Consider the following 24,235-nt stretch of genomic DNA (forward strand, 5'->3'; position numbering starts at 1 on the left):
CCGCGTGTGAGTGGCGCGCCGGACGCCCAATGAGAAAGAAGGGCGGGGGCTCTCGGCCAATGGAAGGCCGGCCCTCGCGGGGCCCCTCCCCTCGGGCCCCCCGCCCCCCCCGGTCCGGGTGCGGGTGCGGGCCCCGCGTCCCCGCCGGGAGAGGCGCGGATGGCGGCGGCGGCGCAGGCGGCCGGGCCGGCTCTGTACGCCTGCACCAAGTGCACGCAGCGCTACCCCTTCGAGGAGCTGTCCCAGGGGCAGCAGCTGTGTAAGGTGAGGGCGGGCGGGGCGGGGACGGGGACGGGGGGAGACCGGGATCCGGGGGGGAGGTCGGGATCGGGATCGGGGGGGAGGCTGGGGCCGGGGAGAGGCCGGGAACCGGGAGCGGTTGGGACCCTGGGGAGGTCGAGAGCCGGGGGAGTCCGGGCAGGAGGAGGCCGGGACCCCGGGGAGGTCGGGCAGGGGGAGGCCGGGATCTAGGGGAGACCAGGAGCCGGGGGAGGTTGGGACCCAAGGGAGGCTGGGCAGGGGGAAGCCGGGATCCAGGGGGGGGACAGCGCCTGGGTGAGGCTGGGACCCAGGGGAGTCCGACCAGGGAGACGTTGGGAGCCGGGGGAGGCCGGGATCCAGGGGAGGTTGAGACCAGGGGGAGCCCAGGACCCCGAGGAGGTTGAGCAGGGGGAGACCGGGATCCAGGGGAGATCAGCACCCCGGGGAGGTTGAGACCCTGGGGAGACCAGGACAGGACCAAGGGGAGGTTGGGACCCAAGGGAGAAGCTGGGATCCAGGGGAGGACAGCACCCGGGGGAGGTTGAGACCAGGGGGAGGCCAGGAGTTTGGGGAGGTTGAGCAGGGGGAGAACGAGATTCAGGAGAGGCCGGGACCCGGGGGAGGTTGAGACCCAGGGGAGACCAGGACTAGGGGGAGGTTGGGACCCAAAGGAGCCTGGGCAGGGGGAAGCTGGGATCCGGGGGAGGTTGGGACCCAGGGGAGTCCGGCCAGGGAGAGGTTGGGACCCAGGGAAGGCTGGGATCCAGGGGAGGACAGCGCCGAGGGAGGTTGAGATCCAGGGGAGACCAGGACCAAGGGGAGGTTGGGACCCAGGGGAGACCAGGACCAGGGGGAAGTTGGGACCCAAGGAAGGCTGGGCAGGGGGAAGCCGGGATTCAGGGGAGGACAGCACCAGGGTGAGGTTGAGACCCAGGAGAGTCTGGCCAGGGAGAGGTTGGGAGCCGGAGGAGGCCGGGATCCAGGGGAGACCAGCAGCCAGGGGAGCTTGAGACCTGAGAGAGTCTGACCAGGGAGAGGTTGGGACCCAGGGGAGGCCAGGGAGGGGGAGGTTGGGACTCAAGGGAGGTCAGATGCATGTCCCGGCAGAAGGAGCTGACCCCAGTGTTTTCTCTCCCCGCCCAGGAGTGCCGCATCGCACACCCCGTCGTCAAGTGCACCTACTGCCGCTCCGAGTTCCAGCAGGAGAGGTACCAGGGTTGGGGGGCGTTGGGGTGCCTGGTCCGTGCTGTCAGCACCCATGGACAGAGCGTGAGGGAATAACCGGTGGCTGGTTCAATATCTGTGCGCTTTTGTCTCTAGCAAAACCAACACCATATGCAAGAAGTGTGCCCAGAACGTCAAGCAGTTCGGAACGGTGAGTAGGCTCTCGGTTCTGAAAGGTCACGTTAAGTCCAGCCGTCTCGTAGCTCTAAAAGTTCAGGTTAGATCCATCCATTTCTCAGCTCGAAAAGTTCAGGTTAGGTCCATCCATCTCTCATTTCTAAAAGTTCACCTTAGGTCCTTCCATCTTTCAGTTCTAAAAGTTCCCGTTAGATCCATCCATCTCTCAGCTCTAAAAGCTCAACTTAGGTCCATTTGCCTCCTAAATTAAAAAGCTTTCAGAACCAAATAATAAAAACTTTTGGAAAGGTGATGAAAACTACAGGCAGCTCTTCGTTTCCTTTATGGCTTACAGTTTCTGTTTTTTCAGACTTAAAGGCGTTGTGGTTATGTGTGGTTTAACAGTTATGAATAACTGCAGTGTAGTTATTCACAGCAAAAACAATGTTAATTCACTTTACGCATGTAAAGTAGTTCTTTGCATATGCTCATGAATGCACGCTTGACAGCAGGAAGACTATTAGCTGCCTGTGTTCTTAATGAGTGGTAAATGGGAAAATCTAATCATACCACGTCGCTTATATTATGTAAGTCTTCAAGTTTTAGATGCGCGTTAATCATCTTAAGCTGCTAAGTAGAAAAGATTGACTTTATTCCTGTTACTTTGCATTTGCCCATCTTGAATTTCAGCGTCGGTTCCGTTAGAGAAATTAAACTTTTTAATATATGAATGCACGCGTTGTAGCTGAGTGCCCTGCAGACACTTGTTTAGAGAAGGTATCAAGATAATCTCGTTTGGGAAACAAAAGCCCGTAACTTCTTCATACTTGACATCAAGCACGCTAGATGAAATTCAGCTTACTGGAGAAACGTAACAGCTGTTGGTATGTAGTCAGGCATTTTGTGAATGTAAATGATGTAAACTGAACAAAGAACATTCTTTGAAAAGCTTAAAATGTAGCACAATTAAGAACAGGGCAGATCCAGCAATGTTTTATCGGTAGTTCATCAAAAAAAGGGAACTGCAGGGAAGATAATCGGCTATTTCTGACCTGTGAAAACTGTCAGGAATTTTATTTTCTACCAGTACATTACTCTAGCTTACTGTCTAATCAGAAACTTGATTATCTGTCCCAGTGGTGCCTGAAGGGTGTTTTTTGTTGCTTCCTTTTTTTTTTTTAGTTTCTTACAGAATTGCAGAGATGAAGATGCACATCCTGGAGGTGCAGGGCTATCAAATCCCTGAGTAGTTCAGCGGAGAGGGATGTTTTCAGAACCTCCGAAGTCTAAAAATGGCTTGATTACTCTTCTCTTAAATTTAAGTAATTTGTTTAGTAATGTAGTAAAACAGAGAAAAGAATGTGAGTGTTTAAAAAAAAAAAGACAGGTATAGCAATCAAAAAGTATTTCTTTCACTGATTTTGTACATGAGCTTTCATGGAAAACACGGAGTGTTTTTTGATCTTTGAAGGACTATCATTGTTATTACTAAAGACACAAAAGGCAGGAAAAAAGTTTTTTTTTAAGGCATATCATATGAACCCATAGTAGTTTAGAAGCATCGCGTGATTTGAATGAACTGCGTTAATGCTTTCTGGTTGCTGTAGTGAACTAACCTCAGTTCAACTTACCTCTTTTCCAGCCCAAGCCTTGTCAGTATTGTAATATTATTGCAGCATTTATTGGCACGAAATGTCAGCGTTGCACCAACTCAGAAAAGAAGTATGGCCCACCTCAGACGTGTGAACAGTGCAAACAGCAGTGTGCTTTTGATCGAAAAGAAGAGGGAAGAAGGAAGGTAGGCTTTGTTCCAGAGCTGCAATGGCTTGGATTGACAAAAGAAGATGTTCCTGCTTCATAAAAGAAAGATGAACAGGAGTGTTCGAGTTCACTAATATTAGATTAAAGATGCTGTGCTTTTCAGTATTTGAATTACATTCATTAACTTGCAATTTTTAGATTCACTACCAGGCTATTTTATTTTAAATTAAATCACTCTTTTTTTTAAGTAGGCTTAAGAATACTCTTGACAGTGGTCGCTGGGAGCAGAGCAGCTGAATAGTTCTTGGTGCTTTGATTTTTTTTGCGTGTTTCCCTATTCATTGCCTCTTATGTATGTCCTTAACTTGATTCTGTCACTTTACCTCTTCCAATTTGCCTGCCTTGCCTTAAAATACAGCACCAGAGAGGTAGACTCTTTTTAACCTCCCCGTGTTTTCTTAAATAGCTTTGGTGAGTGCCACTTTCTCATTCCAGAAGGTGCTGAGGAAATGACCTCAAAAGCCTCTTGCCCGAACCCAAGACTAGTGCGTTTTTTACAGAAGAATTTACTTGGTAAAAGTAACACGTTGGCTGGACATCTTGATTCCGCCTGGAGTACAATGGGTTGAGAGAGGTTACATGGCGTCTAAGCTAAAAATGATTTGCCCCTTGTAAAAGTTATTGTCACTTCTGTGGTATAGAGTAAATCCAATATTTGCTAAGAACGCCTTCTAGCGTAATTTCCAATGACAAAAAGAAAAGGAATAAGCTTCACTTTATTAAAGAATAACGTGTATGTTGGAGGTACAGCGGTGCTGTTTCATACCAAAGGGATGTCTGGATTTTTCCTAAAGATATCAGAAAAATCGAAGCAATTGCAAATAATAACAATAATGATAGTAAATATAGAAATACATCATTTTAGTGCAAGTATACGTGGGGAAAAAAAAACACATATGATTTATTTTCCAACAGGTTGATGGAAAGTTATTGTGTTGGCTCTGCACCCTGTCCTACAAGCGAGTGCTACAAAAGACAAAAGAACAGAGGAAGAGTCTAGGATCTTCACATTCTAACTCCTCATCTTCATCTCTTACTGAGAAAGACCAGCATCATTCGAAACACCACCACCATCACCACCACCATCATCGTCACAGCAGTAGTCATCATAAGTAAGTATTTCAAAAATAAAAGTAGCTTTAGGTACCGCTTCTTATTCAGCGTGCTGTTAGTACTGAGATCAAAGTAAAGGAAATCAGAAATGCGGTTTAAAATGTGGCATCAAAGGCAGGAGCAGAAGGTCTGTCCAAGTCTGTCAAAACCTTTGTATTCTCACAATTTGGCTGAAGAGAAGCCAGCCAAATGCAGAAATTCTTGGTGGCCATTAAACTTGTTGATTTTACAATCGGTAGCAAGTCTAGAAAAGATACCCGCAGGATGGCTGCAGAAAAACAAGTTACCTGGGGATAAACTTGGATTTCTAAGCAGCAACTCCTGTGCGATACCTGCTGTGTGGCATGCAGTTACCGTGTACGTATTAGCACCCTAACTTACTCCATTGTGCCCCGTTTGTGTGCACATCCTTGTTGTTGAATGGAGAAGCAGGAAAGGCAGAGGATCACCGTCTGTCTGCGAGCAGTTTGCATCTCTTTGCTAGTTCTAATCAAATCCTGCTGGAAGAGGCAGTTTGTGAGTAGCTGTCCGAGGAAGACATAGGAAAATAACGCTGTCAGTTGGTTTACTGTCACCGATAACATTTCGCATAGTTCTGTCCAATCTCCTGCTACTTTTCTCAGCGTGACATCTCTGCCTGTGGTACAAGCAGAATACCAGCTTTAAATTAGATACCCAGCTTATCAAATCACAGCTCCCAGGATTGATTTGTTTCTTATGCTAGTACAATAGCCGTCATGATGTTTATTTTCATTGACAGGCTTATAGCAGTGTAACTTTAGAACTTCTTTTGGTTTTTGCATTTTGTTGGATAGTGAATACTACAGCTGCAGTGGTAATGCCCCGTCATGAAAAGACACTCAAACTCTCATTCCTCAAGCTTCACTTTTCCAGTGCTTTTTTGTTTTTGACTGAAACTTGTCTGACTAAGCGCAACATAAAGATAGAAGCACAATAAGCTGCAATAATATTGAGAATGAGGAGAAGAGAAATGTAAATACTCACAATTAAAAAAAAAACAACAACTTCTTAGGAACTTGAGGAAGAAAATTATTCTTGTCATACAGACAATTATGTACTGTTTCTGTCCTCTAATCTGATGAAAATTGAGTTACAAGGAGTTACAACATCTATTTTAATGCGTGTGACAGGTGTAGTGAGGATTAAATAAAAAAAGTTAGCTCTTTGCTGTAGTATAGAGCTTCTAATATATTCTAGAGTTATGAAAAAATATGGCCTGTATAGAGATGTGCCTAATGTTCCTTGCTTAGCAACTTTTTTACTTTAGGCTACCCTGGGTCAGTTGCTTCTGGTCCAATAAGAATCTCTTTCCCTCTGCATTTCAGTTATTGTTGAGCTGAGAGAATAATACAAGATAGACATAAAAAATGATTGAACTATTTGATTCAACGCAGTCTTCTAAATTTTACTATTCCTACATCAATGCTGTTCAGTAAAGTTACTTTTGAAATTATTGGAAACATCTTTAGAGTTGAAAAAGTTATATTCAGGGATCTAAAACTTGACATTGTTTATATGCCACCACATAAGCAGCATTTTAGGCAATGTTCATACAACAGTATGGGAATCCCAAGAATGCTGTTTTAGGTCAGCTTGTTGAGCACGAGATTAGCAATATGAAGTGCACAAAAATTGGGAAATATCAGAAAAAGCTTTAACTGTCATTCTTGAAATCTACCCCTTGCATCTTATGGTAGTGTGAATATTTATCTAAAATATATTTTTTTTAGCATCCAGATGTATTAAAGAGTGGTCATGAGTATCTCTGCCCAACTGAAAATTCAAAATTGGTAATTTTCTTTACTTAGAAAGAAAAAAAAAAGGAGGGGGGTAGTTTTTCTCAAGTACAGATACCATTCACACTAGCTTAGAAATAATGGCATGTTTGGTCAGTTACCAAGTACATTTCACATATTTCAGAATCAGCAGTCTGAGTCCAGAACAAGATCAGGGACTATGGAAACAGAGGTAAATATGATATTATTTGTTAATTTCTTGTTAATTTATTTTGCAATTTTTATTTAAAAGACTTTTTTCTTGCATTTCTGGCTAGTCTCTAGCAGTCCGGCTAGGAGCATGAGTTAGTTATTTTACATGTACCAAATGGTGTTGTTAGAGAGTTACATAGTACAAGGCTTTAGGTTTACATTTTGTTTGATTTCAGCCATAAATCCTCTGCAGCTATTCAGAATGAAACTCCAAAGAAAAAACCCAAACTGGAATCCAAGCCATCAAATGGAGATAGGTAAAGTTACATTTTTGTAAAGCTGAGCCATTTCAACCAAGCACAACTATTTGTGGCCAGTTTCTTCCTTTTCCTTTTTTTGTGTTCGACGAATGAGGGAGGTGAAACTGTTGTCCAGCCAAACAGATTATTGGGTGGCGTCTGAGTGCTGTTGGTCAACTAAATTACTTTATTAGCAGAAACCTGGCACTGCATTCCTTCTTTTAGGCTCTTTGGGGCAACATTAAAGGCTAAATAACAAGGCAACAGTTAATGAAATAGTATTCCCTAATATCACTGTTTTTTTAGATCAGGTGCAGGGTTGAACCGGCTATTTAATGTTAACCTAGTATCTAAAGAAGTCTTCTGGGCCTTTTAAGTGTGAGACTGAATATTTATTCTGTCTCTGACGTAACAGTTGGAATAAATGTAAAAGTGGCTGCTTCAGTCAAAAGGTATTTGTCCCCCTCAAAGCTAATACTTAATTATATTTCTGCAGGTGTATGTAATGTGTGCCATTAGTAAGGTAATTTGCCAGTTGCATCCATTTCTGTCAGGTACATACTTTTTTTGCATTAGTCCTTAAGGATGTTTGTGGAATTATTAATTATCCAATATGAATTTTGAAAAAATGAACTGTTTTTTACTATGGATGTTGCAAGTAATTATTGTTTTCTATTTTTAGTAGCTCTATAAATCAATCAGCAGACAGTGGGGGAACTGACAACTTTGTTCTCATAAGTCAGCTGAAAGAAGAAGTAATGTCGCTTAAACGTCTTCTGCAGCAAAGAGATCAGACTATTTTAGAAAAAGATAAAAAGGTAAACTTTTCATTTACTTAATGAGAACTTTATCATTTTATTGTCGGTTTTGTAGACTGTTAACAACGTCAAAATGGTGAGATTAAAAAAACTGCATCTGATTATTTTTTTTTTAGTAACTAATCAGATCTTACCTTTTAAAGGACAAGTTTGGGACTTGAATATATATCATATATATATATTCACGAAAATATATCATGAATATATTTTGGCTCTAAGTCAAAGAGGAATTCACCTTATCTTACTTCAGCCACCTTGAAGTTAGCCGTCTGGTCCACTGTTACTCAGGCAGCATGTGCCACAGTTGACAGACAAAATGCCAGACAGGAGTTTGTGTGTTTTACATATTTTAAATTGAATCACAGCAAAGGTCCCAAATTATCTCTGTAGGCTGATGGACACCCAAGATAAGAGGAGGAATACGAGTAGTAAGCATTTCAAGTTTAGCATAGTTTTTGCTTAGTTTTAAATTTAAGCTACTATAGCCATAATTCATGAGATGGAGTACAAATGTATAATGTACGAAAATTGTTTAGATTTTAAAATACTGTTAGTATATGTGTAGTGTAGGTTATCAAGTCTCGGTCAGTGACTGGAAGAGAAGCTTGAATTAGATGCCTGGCAGTCAACAAAAGTTATTGAAATATAGTTAGGTCCAAATGACTGCAGTGAAACTCATACAAGAGATTCAGCTTTCAAAAAACCTAATGACTGGCAAGAAAAGAGAAATAACTACAAATATGTACTTCATTTAGCCTTTATAAGAGCTTATTTCTTTGCCATGTTTAACTAGATGGGTTTAAGACACTATCTGTAATGGTGGCTCTGGACTCTCTATTCAGGATTGAGTAAGTTATGGAGTTATATTAATAATTCCACTTCTGACGTTTTCAATTCAAAATTTGATTATAGATATGCATGGTAGTGTATCAAAAATTTCATGGTTAGGAATGTTGATCCCAAAAGGAGATTAGGAAATTGCTTCCACTTTCAGGCTACAGATCAGTATCTGAACTTCTACACTTGAGTCTGTTGTGTGAAGGGTATTGAAACTTTAGTTTGTATTACTCTTATAATATACTTGCTAAATTTTAGAACTGCTTGCTATTTCAAGCCTTTAAGTGGTTAATATGAAAGAGCTGGATAGTCTGTCATGGATGCTCTTCAGGTAGTTTTTTAAAGGACAAGCATTAAGGCCCAGATCTCTCTCTTATAAAGCCTATAGAATGTCATGAGTCAGTAGGAAATTCACTTATCTATTTTTAAATTTCATCTACCAGATAAAGCTAACAAAGGGTTAGGTAAGGAAATGTCACCTACTTCTGCATAGTAACTTGTTTTATGCTGTTCCCATAGGGAGAGCATTTAATAATTTTAATATCCCTGCTGTTGAAGCTGTTTGTTCAACCTCAGAGATCTTTGAACTTAAAGGCTCCTTGAGGCATCAACTATTCACTTCCAGAATGTCACTTTCTTCAGCTAGTAGAGCAGGGGAAGAAGAGCTGAGCACACAGTACAGTGTTTGCATACGTGAAAAATTTACAACAAATGAATGCATTGTGGGGGGGTTGTTTCTTTTTTTACTGTGAAATAGTAAATATAAAGATGCTTGCTTAGACAAAAGTCTGCAAATACCGGTCTTGAACCAGATTTGTGGGAGATTCTTGTCCTAAGACTTGTGTATGGACAGTGCTTGAACAGTTTGGAGTGCTCCAAAAGAAAAATCTTTCGAATGTGTAACTTGGGGCAAAACCAGCAACTCAGTGCACCAGCTCTGTAGTACTGTGCAATACTCATTCATCTTTTATTTTAGTCAAGATCTCAGGCATGTCACTTCCAGTGCTTATCAACTGGCATTGTTTGGCTTTCTGGATTAAATGTGAGACACTGAGACATTTCCATAGGTTCCTGAGATTTGACACTCAGGGAGGAGGCACAATTTCCTGAAAGTTCTGGATGCATACTTTACTGTAAATAATCCATAATCCGTAATGATTCCACAGACTGATTAGAAGGCATACCGCAGCAGTCCAAGGAATCTTCACAGAATTTGTGCTTTTAGTTGACAGAGCTGAAGGCAGACTTCCAGTACCAGGAGTCCAACTTGAGGACAAAAATGAACAGTATGGAAAAAGCTCACAAGGAAACTGTGGAACAGTTGCAGGTAAGTAGCTGCTTCTCGATACCTGAGCACTACTTCAAATGGAATTATGTATCAGGCTGTTCACTCACTGCAGTGAAATAGTACAAAGTCTGGAATGATCATTGCTACGTTTAAGCTTGTATTCATTGTACAGCAGTTCTGCAGTCAACAATCTCCGTACAAATTAAATTACTGTAAGAATTGCTTTCTAACCTGAAGAGATAGAGGCTTAGCTCCTGTGCCTTCTAAAAGGTGTTGTTTTTTTTGTCTGTCCTCTGATAGTTCATCAGTTGTCAGTGTGCTGTTGATCTGATTTTTCGGCTTAGCATAATGCAATCAGCAGTTAAATATTTCATGTTAAACTACGTGTCTACTTTGACAGGAAGAAAACCTAAATTAATTGCCTTATAAATCACTGAATGAACAGATGTTCAGTGCAATACCTCAGACACTCAATTTTGCTATGCAAGAAGTGTGGTTGCCTGTTCTGTTAAACATGAAATATACATATCAAGTCTTTGAATATTCTCAGCACGTACGTTTTGAAAATTTGTTTCATAAATGCAATGGGAAATTAGTGCATGACACTACTATGTGAGGCTTTACAGTAACTCATAAAACCTTTTTTTTTTTTTTTTTTATCTGTATTGCAGGCCAAAAACAGAGAACTGCTCAAACAGGTTGCAGCATTGTCAAAGGGTAAAAAGTTTGATAAAAGCGGGAGTATATTAACGTCTCCCTGAGGAACTGGTTATCCATGGGGTTTACGACTCAACGTAAATTTGAGTAATTCTGTGAAGCCCTTAAAATCCTGTGTAGTCGAAAAAATATTTTTGCACACCAGATTAGTTGGCATGTTTCCTACACATTTTTATAATTAATAAGCAGCTTTTTTTAGTTACTGTTCAGATAAAGTACTTCAACTGGCTTGAAGAATGTTTTTTATTTTTTTTATATTGGAAACTTTTTGCCAGCAATAGTATTAAAAAATGGCATAGAGAACATAGCAGTGCTCTCTCTAAAAGGACAACATGCAATAACAAACTAGGTGTACTTTTTACAAAGCAGCAACTGAGTCTTTTAAACTGTACGGATGTCAGCCAAAAGTTCATGAATCTGCAGTGACGCTGAACAGCGGTTTCTGGCAACTGTTCTTTTGCTTTGTATCAAAATACAAATTTAGAATGGAAATCATGGTGCTCAAGTGAAACTAAAAAAAAAAAAAGACGTATATGTATTTGTAAATACAACTGTAACGGTTATATTCTTAGTTATAACAAGTAATTAGTGTTTTACATTCTTGTGATAGGGATTTACTGAAAGATTATCTATTGTACAGTAACAGAGGCAGCGTGTTTTTTGTAAGATTTACTGTAGATTTTTCTTGCAAGTGCCTTTCTCCAACTGTTTATTTATAGGAATGTTGGTATTTTGTACATAAGGTTTTTATGTTTTAAAATCATGTTTAATAAATGTTTTATGTAAATATAAATGTGTGTACAGAGGAATCTGAATCACAGATCAAAGTGGCTAGTGCAGTGCTTGAAGCAGCATCAAGAGCTAGCCAATTCATGGACAGTGAGTATTGGCTTTAGATAACCTTTGTAGCTTGTCTGTGAGCTGTAGAGTTTTGTTAGTGCTGCTCATGCCAAACACGTCCTGAACAAAAAAAGAAATGTTTTTTGTTTGTTTGTTTTTTTGCGACACTAAAGTTTAGCAGTTTGTTTACATCTCTCTCTATTTGGCACCGTGCTATAATTTTAAGTCCATGGCAGGCATTGTACCCCCGATGTAACATTTTTAATTAGCAATATACACTCAAATTTAAATATATATTCCCCACTGTTTGATTTAATTACTTAGTTGTAAATTATGGTTACTCTTCTTAATGAACTGCAAGGTTCTCATCCCCTGGTAAAGACAGACATCGTGAAAAGAGTAGCCAGAACTAATGGTCTTGAAATGGAGAATGGATATGTTGTCAGAGGGAGGGTGTTTTAATGTTTTTGGGTAGATTTTGATTCTAAATTACATCAGTTTAGGTTTAACTCTGCTCCTAATGGACATCAGTCATATTTAGAAATTTCTATTAACCATAGCCTAGTATACCCCAAGGTCTCTGTTCAGGAAGGTGAGTTACAACTCAGCATAAAGTGAAGTAGACTTACATGAGTAAAGGTTTAGTTCAGCTCTGGGTACTGACTGGTAACAGGGTAACTGTATTTCAGTAAGTTTAGCTGTGTAGAATAAGCTATGCGCCTTTTAATAAAAGAACAGAAATCTAAAGTTACTTGGCTGTCCACCTGTGTACTCAACTGTGAACGCCTTTTCAGTAGTTCAAACAAGTTCCAGCAGTGACAGACTAGCGAATGATTTGAAAAATCATGCTAGCTTATTTCGTATGGTTTACGTGTATTTTTATACACTACAATCAACTTCGTATGTTTATAAATTCTCCTTCTTTAAAATTCCTAAACTAAGCTAGAGAATGCTGCTATCCTTTTGGGATGCTAGTCTTTTTTGGTTTTTAATATACAAATTTATCACTTTCGTTAATTCAGAGTAGTATTTTGATACTATTTTTTCCACTTGAATGGCAACCCACGTTTGGTGAAACTGGTTTTAAAACATGAAACTGCATAGCAAATTGAAATATTTAAATTAGAATCACTTACTGATACCTGTTCAAGCTGCAGTAAGGACATTTTAAAGGAACAAACAAGTTCTTTTAAGAAGTAATTCATTTTATAATCCCAGACAAAACCAAAAACTTTTAGGGGCTTCACAGTGTTTAGTTCTAATTAAATACCTGCTCTTTTTGTTCCATAACCTCATTTTTTACCTTGAATTTTTTAAAGTTCTAAACGAGCCAGCTGAATCCCGATCTTGAAAATAGTGTCCTGGAGCTGTAGGGTATTGACATAATAAACTGATGTTCTTTAAACGTGGATCTGCAAGGAGATTGTTGTAATGTATCGTGCTTTTTAGCCTGTTTCCAGATGTTGATTAGCGTTGACCAGTAATGGCCATTTTGGCTCGAGTTATTTATGTATTTTAAGCCTGTGAATATTGCGGCCCCCTTTTAGGTAGGATGTCTAAATACGCGTTCTGCAGTGAGGCTCTTCAGCTGTCCACTTGTATAGACTATTGAAATACTGTACTGGCACACATCTGACTGTTGACATTTTGTACCTTTTCTAAATCCAATGTTTCACAATAAAATCTTGTCAAAACATTAATCTGTCCTTCTAAAATCATTCATAAATTCGTATTTCATGTTAGTCCTTCACAGTATGTTAATAATTAAGACTGTGGCACAAAAAAGACAGAATTTAACGTTTGCATTTGATACTTAGATTTCTGGGAAGATTAGGTACCTTGGGTTGTCTAGAAATTGTTGCAAATTAGAATTTCAGATTAATTTCTTAAGAAAAGATTATGTTTTTCTACAGCAGGATCGTAATACATAGAAATCTGTTGTTGAGAAGAAGGAAAAAACTTCAGCTTAGGAAAAAAAAAAGCTTTAACTTGAATCTAGTGAAATTTAGTAGTCTTTATCAAGCTTTTTATGTTCTTAAAATGAGGAGGGAAGATCAGCACTTGTATTTAAAAGTACACGAATTTCTCTCTTGGTCAGTTACCTACGAGATTGCTCTTCCTTTACATACGTTGTGTAGAGGGAGGTGATTGAGACTGGAAGTGAAGCTGACAATTTCTGTGTCCATTTTCTTTGTTTAAGGAGAAGTTGGGCACCCATACACCGGCCTCTAAGTCACGGTAGCTCCTAGCGTTTAAAGTTTTTGTGCTGCAATTCATAGAGTTTTTTTGTATTTTTCTGACATCAGTTCTTCTTCCCAAAATCTAGCAGAATGGTTCTCATTTAAGAATTAAAGTTCAGAACGGGGGAAAAAAGTCAAAACAAGAAAGTAAGAATCTGCAGCTTTCTGGTCAACACGATTATCTACAAGGGGGGGGAATATTTGGATTTCCGAGCCCTGCTCTTACAGCAGTGTGCATTTTATATTAGATATAATAATAAATAATACGCTATTATAATATTGAATTGTTCTTAGCCACATCTTAATACAAATTTGCAGTGGATTTGGTGAAGCCATTTATTTTTAAAGCTGACAACAAAGCAAAGCTATGTGTGGTACCTAGTTTAGATGTAGTTTCCACGTAACCCATGCTAAACTTGTATAACTGGCTATGCAACAGATTGCCTCCCTAAAAGAGATTTGCATCATTAGAAGCAAATTTCTTTAAAGAAGTTTTGTTTAAAACTGATGTAGCCTGTATATAAACACTTAAACTGTTCTTGATGGTTTTCAGTAGCTTTAGAAGCTCTAAATCCACACTGATCTTTTTGAAAACACTTAAGTTTATGGTTGCAAGCTGTAATCTTAACAAACTTTTTTAAATGGAGTAAAAGCTGTTCATGTGATGTTTTGTGGCTTCAGATGAGTTGAAAATACTGCAACAGAAAATATGTTTTCTCATGTTATGTGCAATTCCTGTTGCTTTCCTCATGGAAAAGGTATTGATAAATAAAATGACATATGCTGAATCACACAGAAGTAGTAGGGGGAATGAGCCAAGGGGATTATTGGGGTAGAAGACAGATGTTTGACATGCTCCTGGGGAATGAAGCAGGGTGATACGGGCTAACGGAAAGAAACCTCTGAGCTGTGTTACTCATTCAAGTGATGTGCTGAATCACAAGGAAGTTTTCTTCAAGCCACAGATTATCTATGTATGCAAAAATGGCAATTCTTTAAGGTAAAACGCAGCGTTGTCTAAGGGAGGGTTTTGGGTTTGTTTTTCTTTTCATGACAGTAGAGTACAAATTCAAGAAGTAAGCAGACTAAAGAGCTCGAAAATATAAAGATGTAAAATACATACTTATAAGAAGTTAATCATACTGTTTAGGCCTAGAAAAAAATAGGTAAAACTGCAACAGAGTGTTGTATACCTTTGCCACAGCTGGGTAATGGTAGAAGCTTCAACATATAACTCGAACCCATTTTGTCTGTCTGATCTTACACATTAGACAGAAGTCATCCTTGAACATAAACAGCAAATGAATCATTGATGTTTTCTCTTGCTTTAACCCAAACAGAAAGCAAGTCTGGATTTGCAGGTTTCCCCGTAAAAACTTTCATTTCAGTATGCTGGCACTGCTCTAACTGACCTTCTTACTCCGGGATTTCTTGTCTCTATTTCTCCTTCTGGTGGATAAAGGGAATTTTGCGTTTTGACTGAGTGGAGTTTAAGTACCAAGGATGCTGATTTGCTGAACAAGCCAGGTGAAAGTCAGGTGAAAGTAGGGATTTGTGTTTTTGTTTGTTTGTTTGGAGTGTAGATTTTCCTTCTGTTAAGGTTTTCTTACTTTTAGAGTGCCTATCTAAGTTCCTAAATTTGCAATTGGAAAAGCAGCTTTCCAACCTCTGAAGAATACTAACGGATGAAGGTAAACCTGCATCATCTGTGCATGTCGAAGGTTGGTTTTAGAGGCATGAGCAGAAGACTGCTTTTATAGTGATAAGTTTTGATTACAGAAGGCTTGTGGACAAACAAAAAGTCAGTTGGACCAACGAAGAGGCCAGAGCTGCTTTGGGCCATGGTGATCGTACTGTGGGTTGGCTCACAAGAATTTGGTGCGTTCCTGCTCTGGCTTTTACAGGTATTAAAATTTGCAGCCTGAGCTGATTTTTTACTTCCAGATGTAACCCCTCTTTCAGTAGTAGCTCATAGCAAATTATTTCAAACTGTATGCTGAAAAGCTGGAGATGTTTTCCCTTATTTGAATTAACAGATACGTGTTTTGCCTTATTTCAACAAAAGATACAGTACATTCACAGTTTCTCCTTCATCACGTATATCCATTCATGTCCTTTCCCTTTTAGGGAAATCTTGAGAGCGAGTTGTATTTACAAATGTTTCTTGAGAAACTTTTTAAACTTTCTTAGACAACTCTTTACATACTGCTGCACATTTTGCAGAATCGTGTGTTAATTTCCCCTCATATTTGTATGCTCAATATTCCACTGCATAAATGATACAATTATTTCCTGGAATGTGTTTGTCCAGTCATGGTCTGCTCTTGAAAATAGTATATGCCTATATTGATTAGAATTCAACTTACGAAAATTTACAATCAACTAAACACAAAAAATGTTTACTGCCAGAAAAATGTCTTTTTTTCAGGTAGAGATTATTCCACTTGTTGGATGTGAAGGTAAAAGTGAGGCATTTTCTTTCACTGCTGAAAGTCTGATGTGTTAATCTAGCTGAGTGCGCTGAAGCAGTCCAATAGCTCTCCTACAACCTGGACAGTGCCATAGTTGCACAACACATTACCAAATGCAGCTGGGAACAGTAATTTCGGTAATTCCTTGGGGATCTGCAAGAAGTTGCTTGCTAGTGAGTTGTCTGACTCAGGCTGTGCATCATTCATCAAAGATACCTTGGTGCAAGATGGCTTAATATCATACAACAATAACATCCACCAAAGGTTGTGAGTACTCGTTCTTACTCTTCCTGGAAAAGCATGAAGTCATCTTGGTTCAAAAATAAAATAAAATAAATTGCCTTGCAAGATTCAGCTGAAATTTAATTCCAGTGCTCCTGGGTTAAAGATCCTTCAATCTTTCCTCCTGTAATAACTCTGCTCCAGTTTCTTAGGGTGTGATGTCTTTTTCCTCGTGTTTTACATTAAAAGTAATTATATTTAAGGATTTCTATTTTAAAACAAACCCAACTTTGGATCTTGTTTATCTGACGGAATGAAATTCCTTTCTTCCTACATTCTAAGTTTACTAACTGAAGCTAGAGCTCAATAGGAATGACTGCCTACATCAGATTAACCACTAGATGCTGCTTAAACCACACAGTTTCTCAGAAGAGTTCAGCTGTAAATGCTTTTTGCACACAATCTGGCACTCACAATGGATAGCTCTTCCAGTTCAAGTACAATGCTAATGCTAAAATGAGAATATCCTAACTACTGAAGTGGTTGTACTTTGGAAAATATATTAGAAAAACTGAAATACAGTTTGGAAAAATAAACATAGTGATATTCAGTATATTTAACATAGTTATATATATATGTATATATGATACTATATAGTGATTTCTCAGACTGATTTACCTTAAGAAAGAAGCACCCCTCTTTTGTAAGTCAGGAAGAATATGTTGAAGTCTTACTCCGTCAACATAGATGTGTGATAAATCCATAGTGTTAGTCAGCTGACTTAGCATCTGAACCATAGATTAATAATGTAAATGATTTACTCATACTGCAGTAAGCAATACAAAGGTGAAAAGAATATACTTTTTACTCGGAAAAATAAGGTTTAAAGCACACTGTTTTCCTCTTTCTTTGAGTCTGACACACGCTCCTGATACGAATTTTTCCCAGTTTGATTCAGTAGGTATGCGTATTTAAAATCTTGTACCTTTCTAGTGAAAGAGAGAGGTCTGCTCATCTGCTCATCATTTAAAGGCAAGGTGTCTTGGGTTCACAAAGACCTATCTGTAGTAGAGGAAAACATGTTTTATTTTTTACACTTTATAGGCATTCTTTGCATTGTAATTATATTTTCTACAAGCAGTAACGTCACATCTTAAGGAGGAAGATCAAGGGATCCGTGTCTGCAGATGACACAAAACTTGAAAGAGTGGCTGATGTGTCACAGGGTCCTGCTGCCATCCAGAGGGACCTTGAGAGGTGGGCTGACAAGAATCGCATGAAGTTCAGCAAGGGGAAGTGCAGGGTCCTGCCCCTGGGGAGGAACAACCCCAGGCACCAGGACGTGCTGGGGGCCACCCAGCTGGAAAGCAGCTCTGCAGAAATGGGCCTGGGGGTCCTGGTGGACATGAAGTTGAACGTGAGCCAGCAGTGCCTGAGCCCTGGCACAGGCTGCCCAGAGAGGTTGTGGAGTCTCCTCCTTGGAGATCTTCAGAAGCCACCTGGACATGGTCCTGGGCACCCTGCTCTGGGTGTCCCTGCTTGAGCAGGGGTTGGAGCAGATGGACCCAGAGGTGCCTTCCAACCCCAACCATTCTGTGATTCTTCGATCTTGAAACTTAAGTGGGTAAACATATTTTCCTTCACTTGAACTATTAAAATACGTGACTCTGTTATGAAAAAAAAAAATGGCTAAGCAGTGTTTTGATGTTTTCAGCTTTTTATTCACTGGGTTCAGTTTAATAGAAGTAAAAAAATAAAATTCACCTGTTAAGCAGTGTTGCATAGTGAAATACTTTAACTGAAAGTAGATGATTGTTATGTAATCACCAAGATAATTTGCTGAGCTTGGAAAATAAATTGTTTTGCTTGAAGAAGCATTTCTATAAGCTATTTTTGGAAACAAATTTTAAGTAAACAGAGCAGGGAGCTGTAACTTCCCATCTATTTGTTTCCTGTTAATCTGTTGCCAGCATGATATCATTCTTTTACAGCATGGCATAATTTCTTTTACGATCAGAATAAGTCTGTTTGAAAATAGGGAAGTACCAAAAAATGCTTATCTTGCTATCCAAAACCTTAAAGCCCTTTTCCATTATTTTTTATGGTTAGAAACAGAGTTCTAAATAAGTTTGATGTGAAGGTTGTATGACGTTAAGACTACATATAGTTTTTGTGGTGTTTTCCCTTTATCCTAAGTCATATATCTTTTATTAAATATGTATGTTTTAAGTAGTGTCATATGTGAAATGTCAGTATGTAACATGACAGTGTATGCTCTTTGAACACCTTGGTTTTGACAACAGAGCATTTAGTATATATACCCTGTCTTTTTTTTTTTTTTTTTAAAGTCCGAAGTACTGTATTTTTAGAGGAATTTGTATTTTTTGTTGTGTTTGATCTGGTTTTGTTTTTAGGTTGCTGTCTGATCAGGCCTCGTGTTAATTTAAACTTTGCTTATTCATCAAAATCACAGGTCATGCAATCAGAAAAGCAGTATTTTGGAACTGATGGATTTTGTTATGTGTTTTTAGTCTATGCATTTATTGTAATCTATATGTCTAGCCTATACATTCTATACATAAAAGAGCTAATTTGAAGCACAGAGTAATTCCTCACTTCTTTCTTCGTGGCGAATGTAATTTAATTTCCCTTTAGTTTGTTGTTTTGATATGAACAGATGCTTTTTTTTTTTTCCTGAAAAAGTATCTTTGCAACAACACACAGAACATTACTTCTGAGTGAAAACACAAGGAAATAGAAATCACAGCAAAAATCAGATAACATCTTAATCCATTTATAACACTGTCATACTTTCCATTAAATCGAGTAAACTAGGTGATAGAGGAAAAAAAAATTAATCCAGATCATTTTGAAAAGCAGTAAATAGAAATTTTATGGTGATTCAGAGTGCACTCATAAACTTAGTTCTGCTGTCAAGATTGCTATCAGGCTGATAAACAAACATTTGATCTCATAAAAAAAAAAGAAAAAAAAAGCATGTTTTACAAAACAGCAAAACAACATGTTTCCCATACTTGGACTATAGTTAGGAACATAGATGTTGATATATTATTTACTGAAATAGTATCAAAGCTTATAAAAACAGTAATTTATCTAGTCTAGAAATATCACTGTTACTTCAGTAGAAAGTGAAAGAGGTTTTGGGTAATTGATACAAAATAACCTCTTGGCAGATAAGTTTTCTTTTTAACCCATATTGAAAATTTTTCTGTACCCTACTTTGTTTCTTAAATCTTGTGCTGTAATTTTCAGCTTTATATTGTGAGGAAAAGGTCCACAAAAAATCATCTACCTGGTCTTGTGCAAAGCATTTGACACTGTCCTGCATGACATCCTTGTCTCTAAACTGGAGAGACATAGATGTAATGGATGGACCACTTGGTGGGTGAGGAATTGGCTGGATGGTGGCACTCAAAGAGTTGTGGTCAGCGGCTCAATGCCCAGGTGGAGATCAGCAGCGAGTGGTGCTCCTCAGGGCTCAGTATTGGGACTATTACTTAACATACTCGTCAGTGACATGGGCAGTGAAATTGAGTGCACCCTCAGCAGTTTGCCGATGACACCAAGCTGTGTGGTGTGGTCGACATGTAGGAGGGAAGCGATGCCATCCAGAGGGACCTGGGCAGGCCTGAGAGGTGGGCCTGTGCGAGCCTCATGAAGTTCAACAAGGCCAAGTGCAAGGTCCTGCAACTGGGCTGGGGCAATCCCAAGCACGAATACAGGCTGGGCAGAGAATGGATTGAGAGCGGCATATTCAGAGATTCTCCTAGCGTTTTTTATTAAATTAAACAACTTAGTTTGTTGCTACTCAACACCAATGACTTTTTCTCTTTGCAGTAAGATTTGTTCTTCCAGAAGTAAATATGTTAGTCACTGTGCACATGAAGGAAAAAGGACCATCACCTCCTCAACATAAAATGCATTTCCATCTTCTTGACTTTTGTTCTAGTGCTATTTTTTTCTAACAGTAAAAATGCATGGGATTGGGTGCCAGAGCTAGTGAAAGAGCTGTTCTGGCTCCCTGTGAAGTGACTCTGCTCTCCAGTTCCTCATCTCCCCCACTGAGCTGACCGAGGTCATAGAGCCATAGGATGATCCATCCCGTGTCCACCCGTGGTAGTTCCCGACAGCCACCGTGCGTTAGTGCATGATGGAGCATGAGAGAGGTGAGGGAGGGTGAATAGGGATCCTGCTGTAGTGATTGTAACAAGTTGGTGTCCCCATGCTTATTTGGTGGTGAGAATACGCTCTCCAGCAGTGGTTCCCAATGTCAGATCTGGAGCCCCGTGGTCATCATTAAGTAGTTTGGAGCTCGTCTGTGAAAGCATGGTGCCTTTGCAGTGTGTCCAGTTATACATCTGTTAGTGAGCGTTTGTAGTGGAGTGCACATGGTCTTCATGACTCACAGCAAAACACAGCTACAGAAAAATTGGAACTATTCCTTCAGAAAATGAGTTCCACTTTAAGCATGGAATAGGGTGTTGCTGGGCAGTAAGCCTGGGCTGGATTTTCTCTCTCAATCCTTTCGTCCCTGGAAAGGGTGTTAAAGGAAAGGGTGTTAAAAGGTGTACAGCTAACCTAACAACACTTACTGGGGTACAGTCAGAGGATGAAATCTGGGGGGGGAACAAATATATGAAGCTCATTTGAGAAGGAAGGGGCAATCCAGGTGGTAGACCCCTGAAGCAGAGAGCAGACTGTTCAAGTTGTGTCTTTATTAGCTAGCTCGAGATCAAGCTGAGATATTTCAATGTCCAGTTCTACCAAAGGGGACTGACCGGGTCCAGCACATTCTTAAGGCCATTTGTGCTGCCCACGTGAGGAGGACAGTCAGTCTAGGCTTCCCATCAAGTTGCCAGGTTCTTCTAGTCAGCAATGTAGAGTAAAACATGAACTCTCAAATTTGTCCTCTGCCTATTTTGCATCAGTGTGTACGTGTCCTAATTCCCTAACATAGGAAGTGTGAATACTCACAGAGTAACTTTTCCAAAAGAGGTCTCAGTTGGACTTATTTATTAAAGCAGAGTGCACATGTAAATTCTAGCCAGAATATGCTAATGTATATTATCTCCTGCATTCCTGCAGGAAATCCTTCTTTCTTTTCACTTATCCAGTCTTCTAAAACGCAATTGCACTCAACGATGCAATTTCCAGGCAGAGTTCTGTGCCCTGCTGACCATAAATTAAGGCTGCTGAACAGACCTTAAGGAAAAAAAAAAGAAAAAGTATCTGAGTAGTTCTAATTTATGAATATATTGAGAATGTCTGGTTACCTGTCTTTACTTTCATCCAATGCAAAGCTATCTAACTACTACTGGAAACAGTAGCTTGGGTCCTAGCCATGCTTTCTCTTGTTTGTAGGCTTGTTTTCTTTTAAAATCAGGGAGGCTCTTTCCACTCAGCTGACCTCTGATCAGTCTGTAGATATCAGTAGGATTCTTCTCTGGTTTGAAACCTAAATGGGTGGAATAGGGAGTGGAGAGTGGTTTGGTTTTGAAGTTGTGGGGTTATTTTTTTTGGTGTTTTTTCTTTTCAAACATCTCTTTTCCAAATACATCTGGTCATCCAGTGAAAGGTCTCTGTTCCCCCGCAGGGAGGGACTGGGATCTGTTGTCATTTCCAACAAGTAACACCTTAATGACGGTTCCCACTCAACATTTCCAAAACAGTCTCCTTGATAAGCCTCCTGCAGGACACCTCCCAAGTTAAGGTGCAAATGGGTGAGAACTGTAAGGGCTAATCTCTCAATGGACAGGCAGCAGCTTAGATAAAAGAGAAAAATACACACGGAAATCATATCTAAAAGAATTAGCGCACCTCTGATTAATATTTTACACTCAGCAGCAGTATTTATTAAGCCCAAACCAATCTCAGAGCTGTAGTGTAGCAAAAACCTGATAAGGTAACCCCAAATCGAGCAGGACAGGCTAGCCACTCTGGTGAATGTAGGTAAGAGATTTCATTTCCTGTATGCCCCAAGCGTACTGTCTCATACTTTTTTGTTTTCAGTCGAGCTCTTACTGGATGTAAATTACTAAACTGTTTTCCACTTTGTGCCTTCCTCTTATCTCTGCAAATTCTCTATGATCACATTCTTAACTTCTTTTCAATAATAAAGAAAGAAGTGAGCAACCTTTTGTTGCTGATCTGCAGCTGCTGAGTGCGATGCTATGGTCCCAAATAACACAAATTCAGCATCACTGTATCAGCTAGTAGTCGAGCTTGTGTACTTTAGAGCATTTCTGCTTTCTGCTCTGGGATGCTAAACATCATATGTGTTTTGCAGTAGTAGCATATTTCCAGCCATCTGTAATTGCCTCCTACTTGCATATGCTTAGTCACTGCATACAAACATACACCTTCTGCTGAACTTTAGAATTATGCTCCCCTCTAGTAAAGCTCATTATGTTTTTAGCCGTATGGTATTCTACAAAGCCTCTTTTGACAACGTTAGAGCCAAGTAATCCAGATTTACCGCCAAGGAGGCCAGAGGAGATAATTTAACCAAACCATTATTGTAAGTACTTACTTTCTCATGTGATCTGGTGACATTTTGATAGAACTTTTGTTGTTGTCATCGGTTTTGCCAAGTAAATGAAAACATGCTAATATGAAAAAAGTAATGAATTTAATAGTGGTAGAGCCAAAATAACATCTTAAGAATACTCAAAAACAGTACAATTTAATAACAATTTTACTTGCCCCATATTTTTTATTATAGGTCTTATATTATCCTTCATGCTTTTGCCAGCTGAATACTTCTCAAAATCATGGAGTGCTCAGAGGTGCATTTCTCTCTCCCCTCCAGCTACTGGCCTGTAACTCAATAGTTGTCTCTTATTATCTCGTCTATGAGTCTGTTTTTTCCAAAGGGGATTTTTGGGGTGGGAGGTTTGCCTACCTCTGAAGTCTTGAGGTTCATGACTACCCAGATTTCTTCTGGTCATCATTTTTTGAGTTTATTGGCAAGTCTACTGTCTAAAGAAGTCTGCCTCCTCCTACCCCACCATTTGAGCATTTAGCCAGAACACAGCTCTATTTGGCAGTCCCTGTCAACTTAGGGAGAGGTTATTTGGGTCAGTGATCTCTGGGGTCTGGAAACCGAGGACGCGCACTGTCCTTGTTCTCCTCCCTCTGCAAATATCAGTCTGCAGGACATTGTGGAGTGGAGATAAATACCAGGTTAATGCACTCTGGAAGGCCTTTGTCTTCCAAGCAGATGGCTTCCTGGGATCTGGACCAACACTCACAAGTGGGTCGTTTCATCCTGAAGAGAGGAAAAATCGAACAATAATTAGTTGTATGTGGGGGAAGGAGAACATGTCTTGGAAAATTGACTCACTTATGGCCAAAAGAAGAATCCAGATACTGATAGCAAAGATATTCTTTCCATGGTCACAGATATTTGAAAATTCCAGAATAGGGAAGTATGTGAGGCTGCACCCTGTCTTAAGGATTTAAGGATCCTTTCTCCCTTGGAGTTTGATAGCACAGGGGTTTTTAGAAAAACTCCTTTTCCTTAAATTTCCTAAATTCAATTCAAGAAAGACTTAAGCAAACTGGACATTGGCAAGTCCATGGGCCCTGATGTGATGCACCCATGAGTGCTGAGGGAGTTTGCAGATGCAATTGTGAGGCCACTCTGTCTTTGTTTGATCATCACAACTGGGAGAGATGCCTGAAGACCAGATGAAAGCAAACATCTCTCTTATCTTCAAGAAGGGCAAGAAGGAGGACCCAGGGAACTACAGGTTGGTCAGCCTCACCTGAATCCCTGGAAAGGTAATAAAACAGCTAATTCTGTAAAACATTTTGAGACACGTGAAGTAAAAGAAAACTGTGAGGAGTAGTCAGCACGAATTCACCGAGGGGAAGTCATGCCTGACCAACCTGATAAGCTTCTTTAATAAATGACCAGCCTGATGGATGAGGGGAAGGCAGTGATTGTCTATCTGGACAGCCTTCAGTAAGGCCTTGACACTGTCCCCCATAAGACC

General features: G+C 39.8%; 1 protein-coding gene and 1 long non-coding RNA gene across 3 annotated transcripts; one reads left to right on the top strand and one right to left on the bottom strand.

The window, feature by feature from the left end:
• The first annotated feature begins 82 nt into the window (after positions 1-82).
• On the top strand, positions 83-12,984 carry FAM76B (family with sequence similarity 76 member B). 2 transcript variants are annotated; one of them, XM_048076444.2, is made up of 10 exons: positions 83-264; positions 1,405-1,469; positions 1,582-1,636; positions 3,245-3,400; positions 4,339-4,535; positions 6,478-6,525; positions 6,722-6,802; positions 7,467-7,602; positions 9,665-9,766; positions 10,399-12,984. In XM_048076444.2, the coding sequence occupies exons 1-10, from the start codon at positions 160-162 to the stop codon at positions 10,486-10,488; spliced, it is 1,035 nt and encodes a 344-aa protein (XP_047932401.1). In that variant the 5' UTR covers positions 83-159; the 3' UTR covers positions 10,489-12,984. The 2 variants fall into 2 exon arrangements, with proteins under 2 accessions (XP_047932401.1, XP_047932402.1); XM_048076445.2 differs by having other exon boundaries at positions 7,470-7,602.
• A 9,741-nt stretch (positions 12,985-22,725) lies between these two features.
• LOC106034154 (uncharacterized) lies at positions 22,726-23,889 on the bottom strand. Its single transcript, XR_001205832.3, has 3 exons — positions 23,581-23,889; positions 23,140-23,505; positions 22,726-23,054 (listed from the first exon to the last, which is right to left on the bottom strand). It is a non-coding gene; the product is annotated as an uncharacterized lncRNA (long non-coding RNA).
• Between the last annotated feature and the right edge of the window lie 346 nt (positions 23,890-24,235).

This window comes from Anser cygnoides, chromosome 1, assembly GCF_040182565.1.
Source record: "Anser cygnoides isolate HZ-2024a breed goose chromosome 1, Taihu_goose_T2T_genome, whole genome shotgun sequence".
NCBI classification, from domain to species: Eukaryota; Metazoa; Chordata; class Aves; order Anseriformes; family Anatidae; genus Anser; species Anser cygnoides.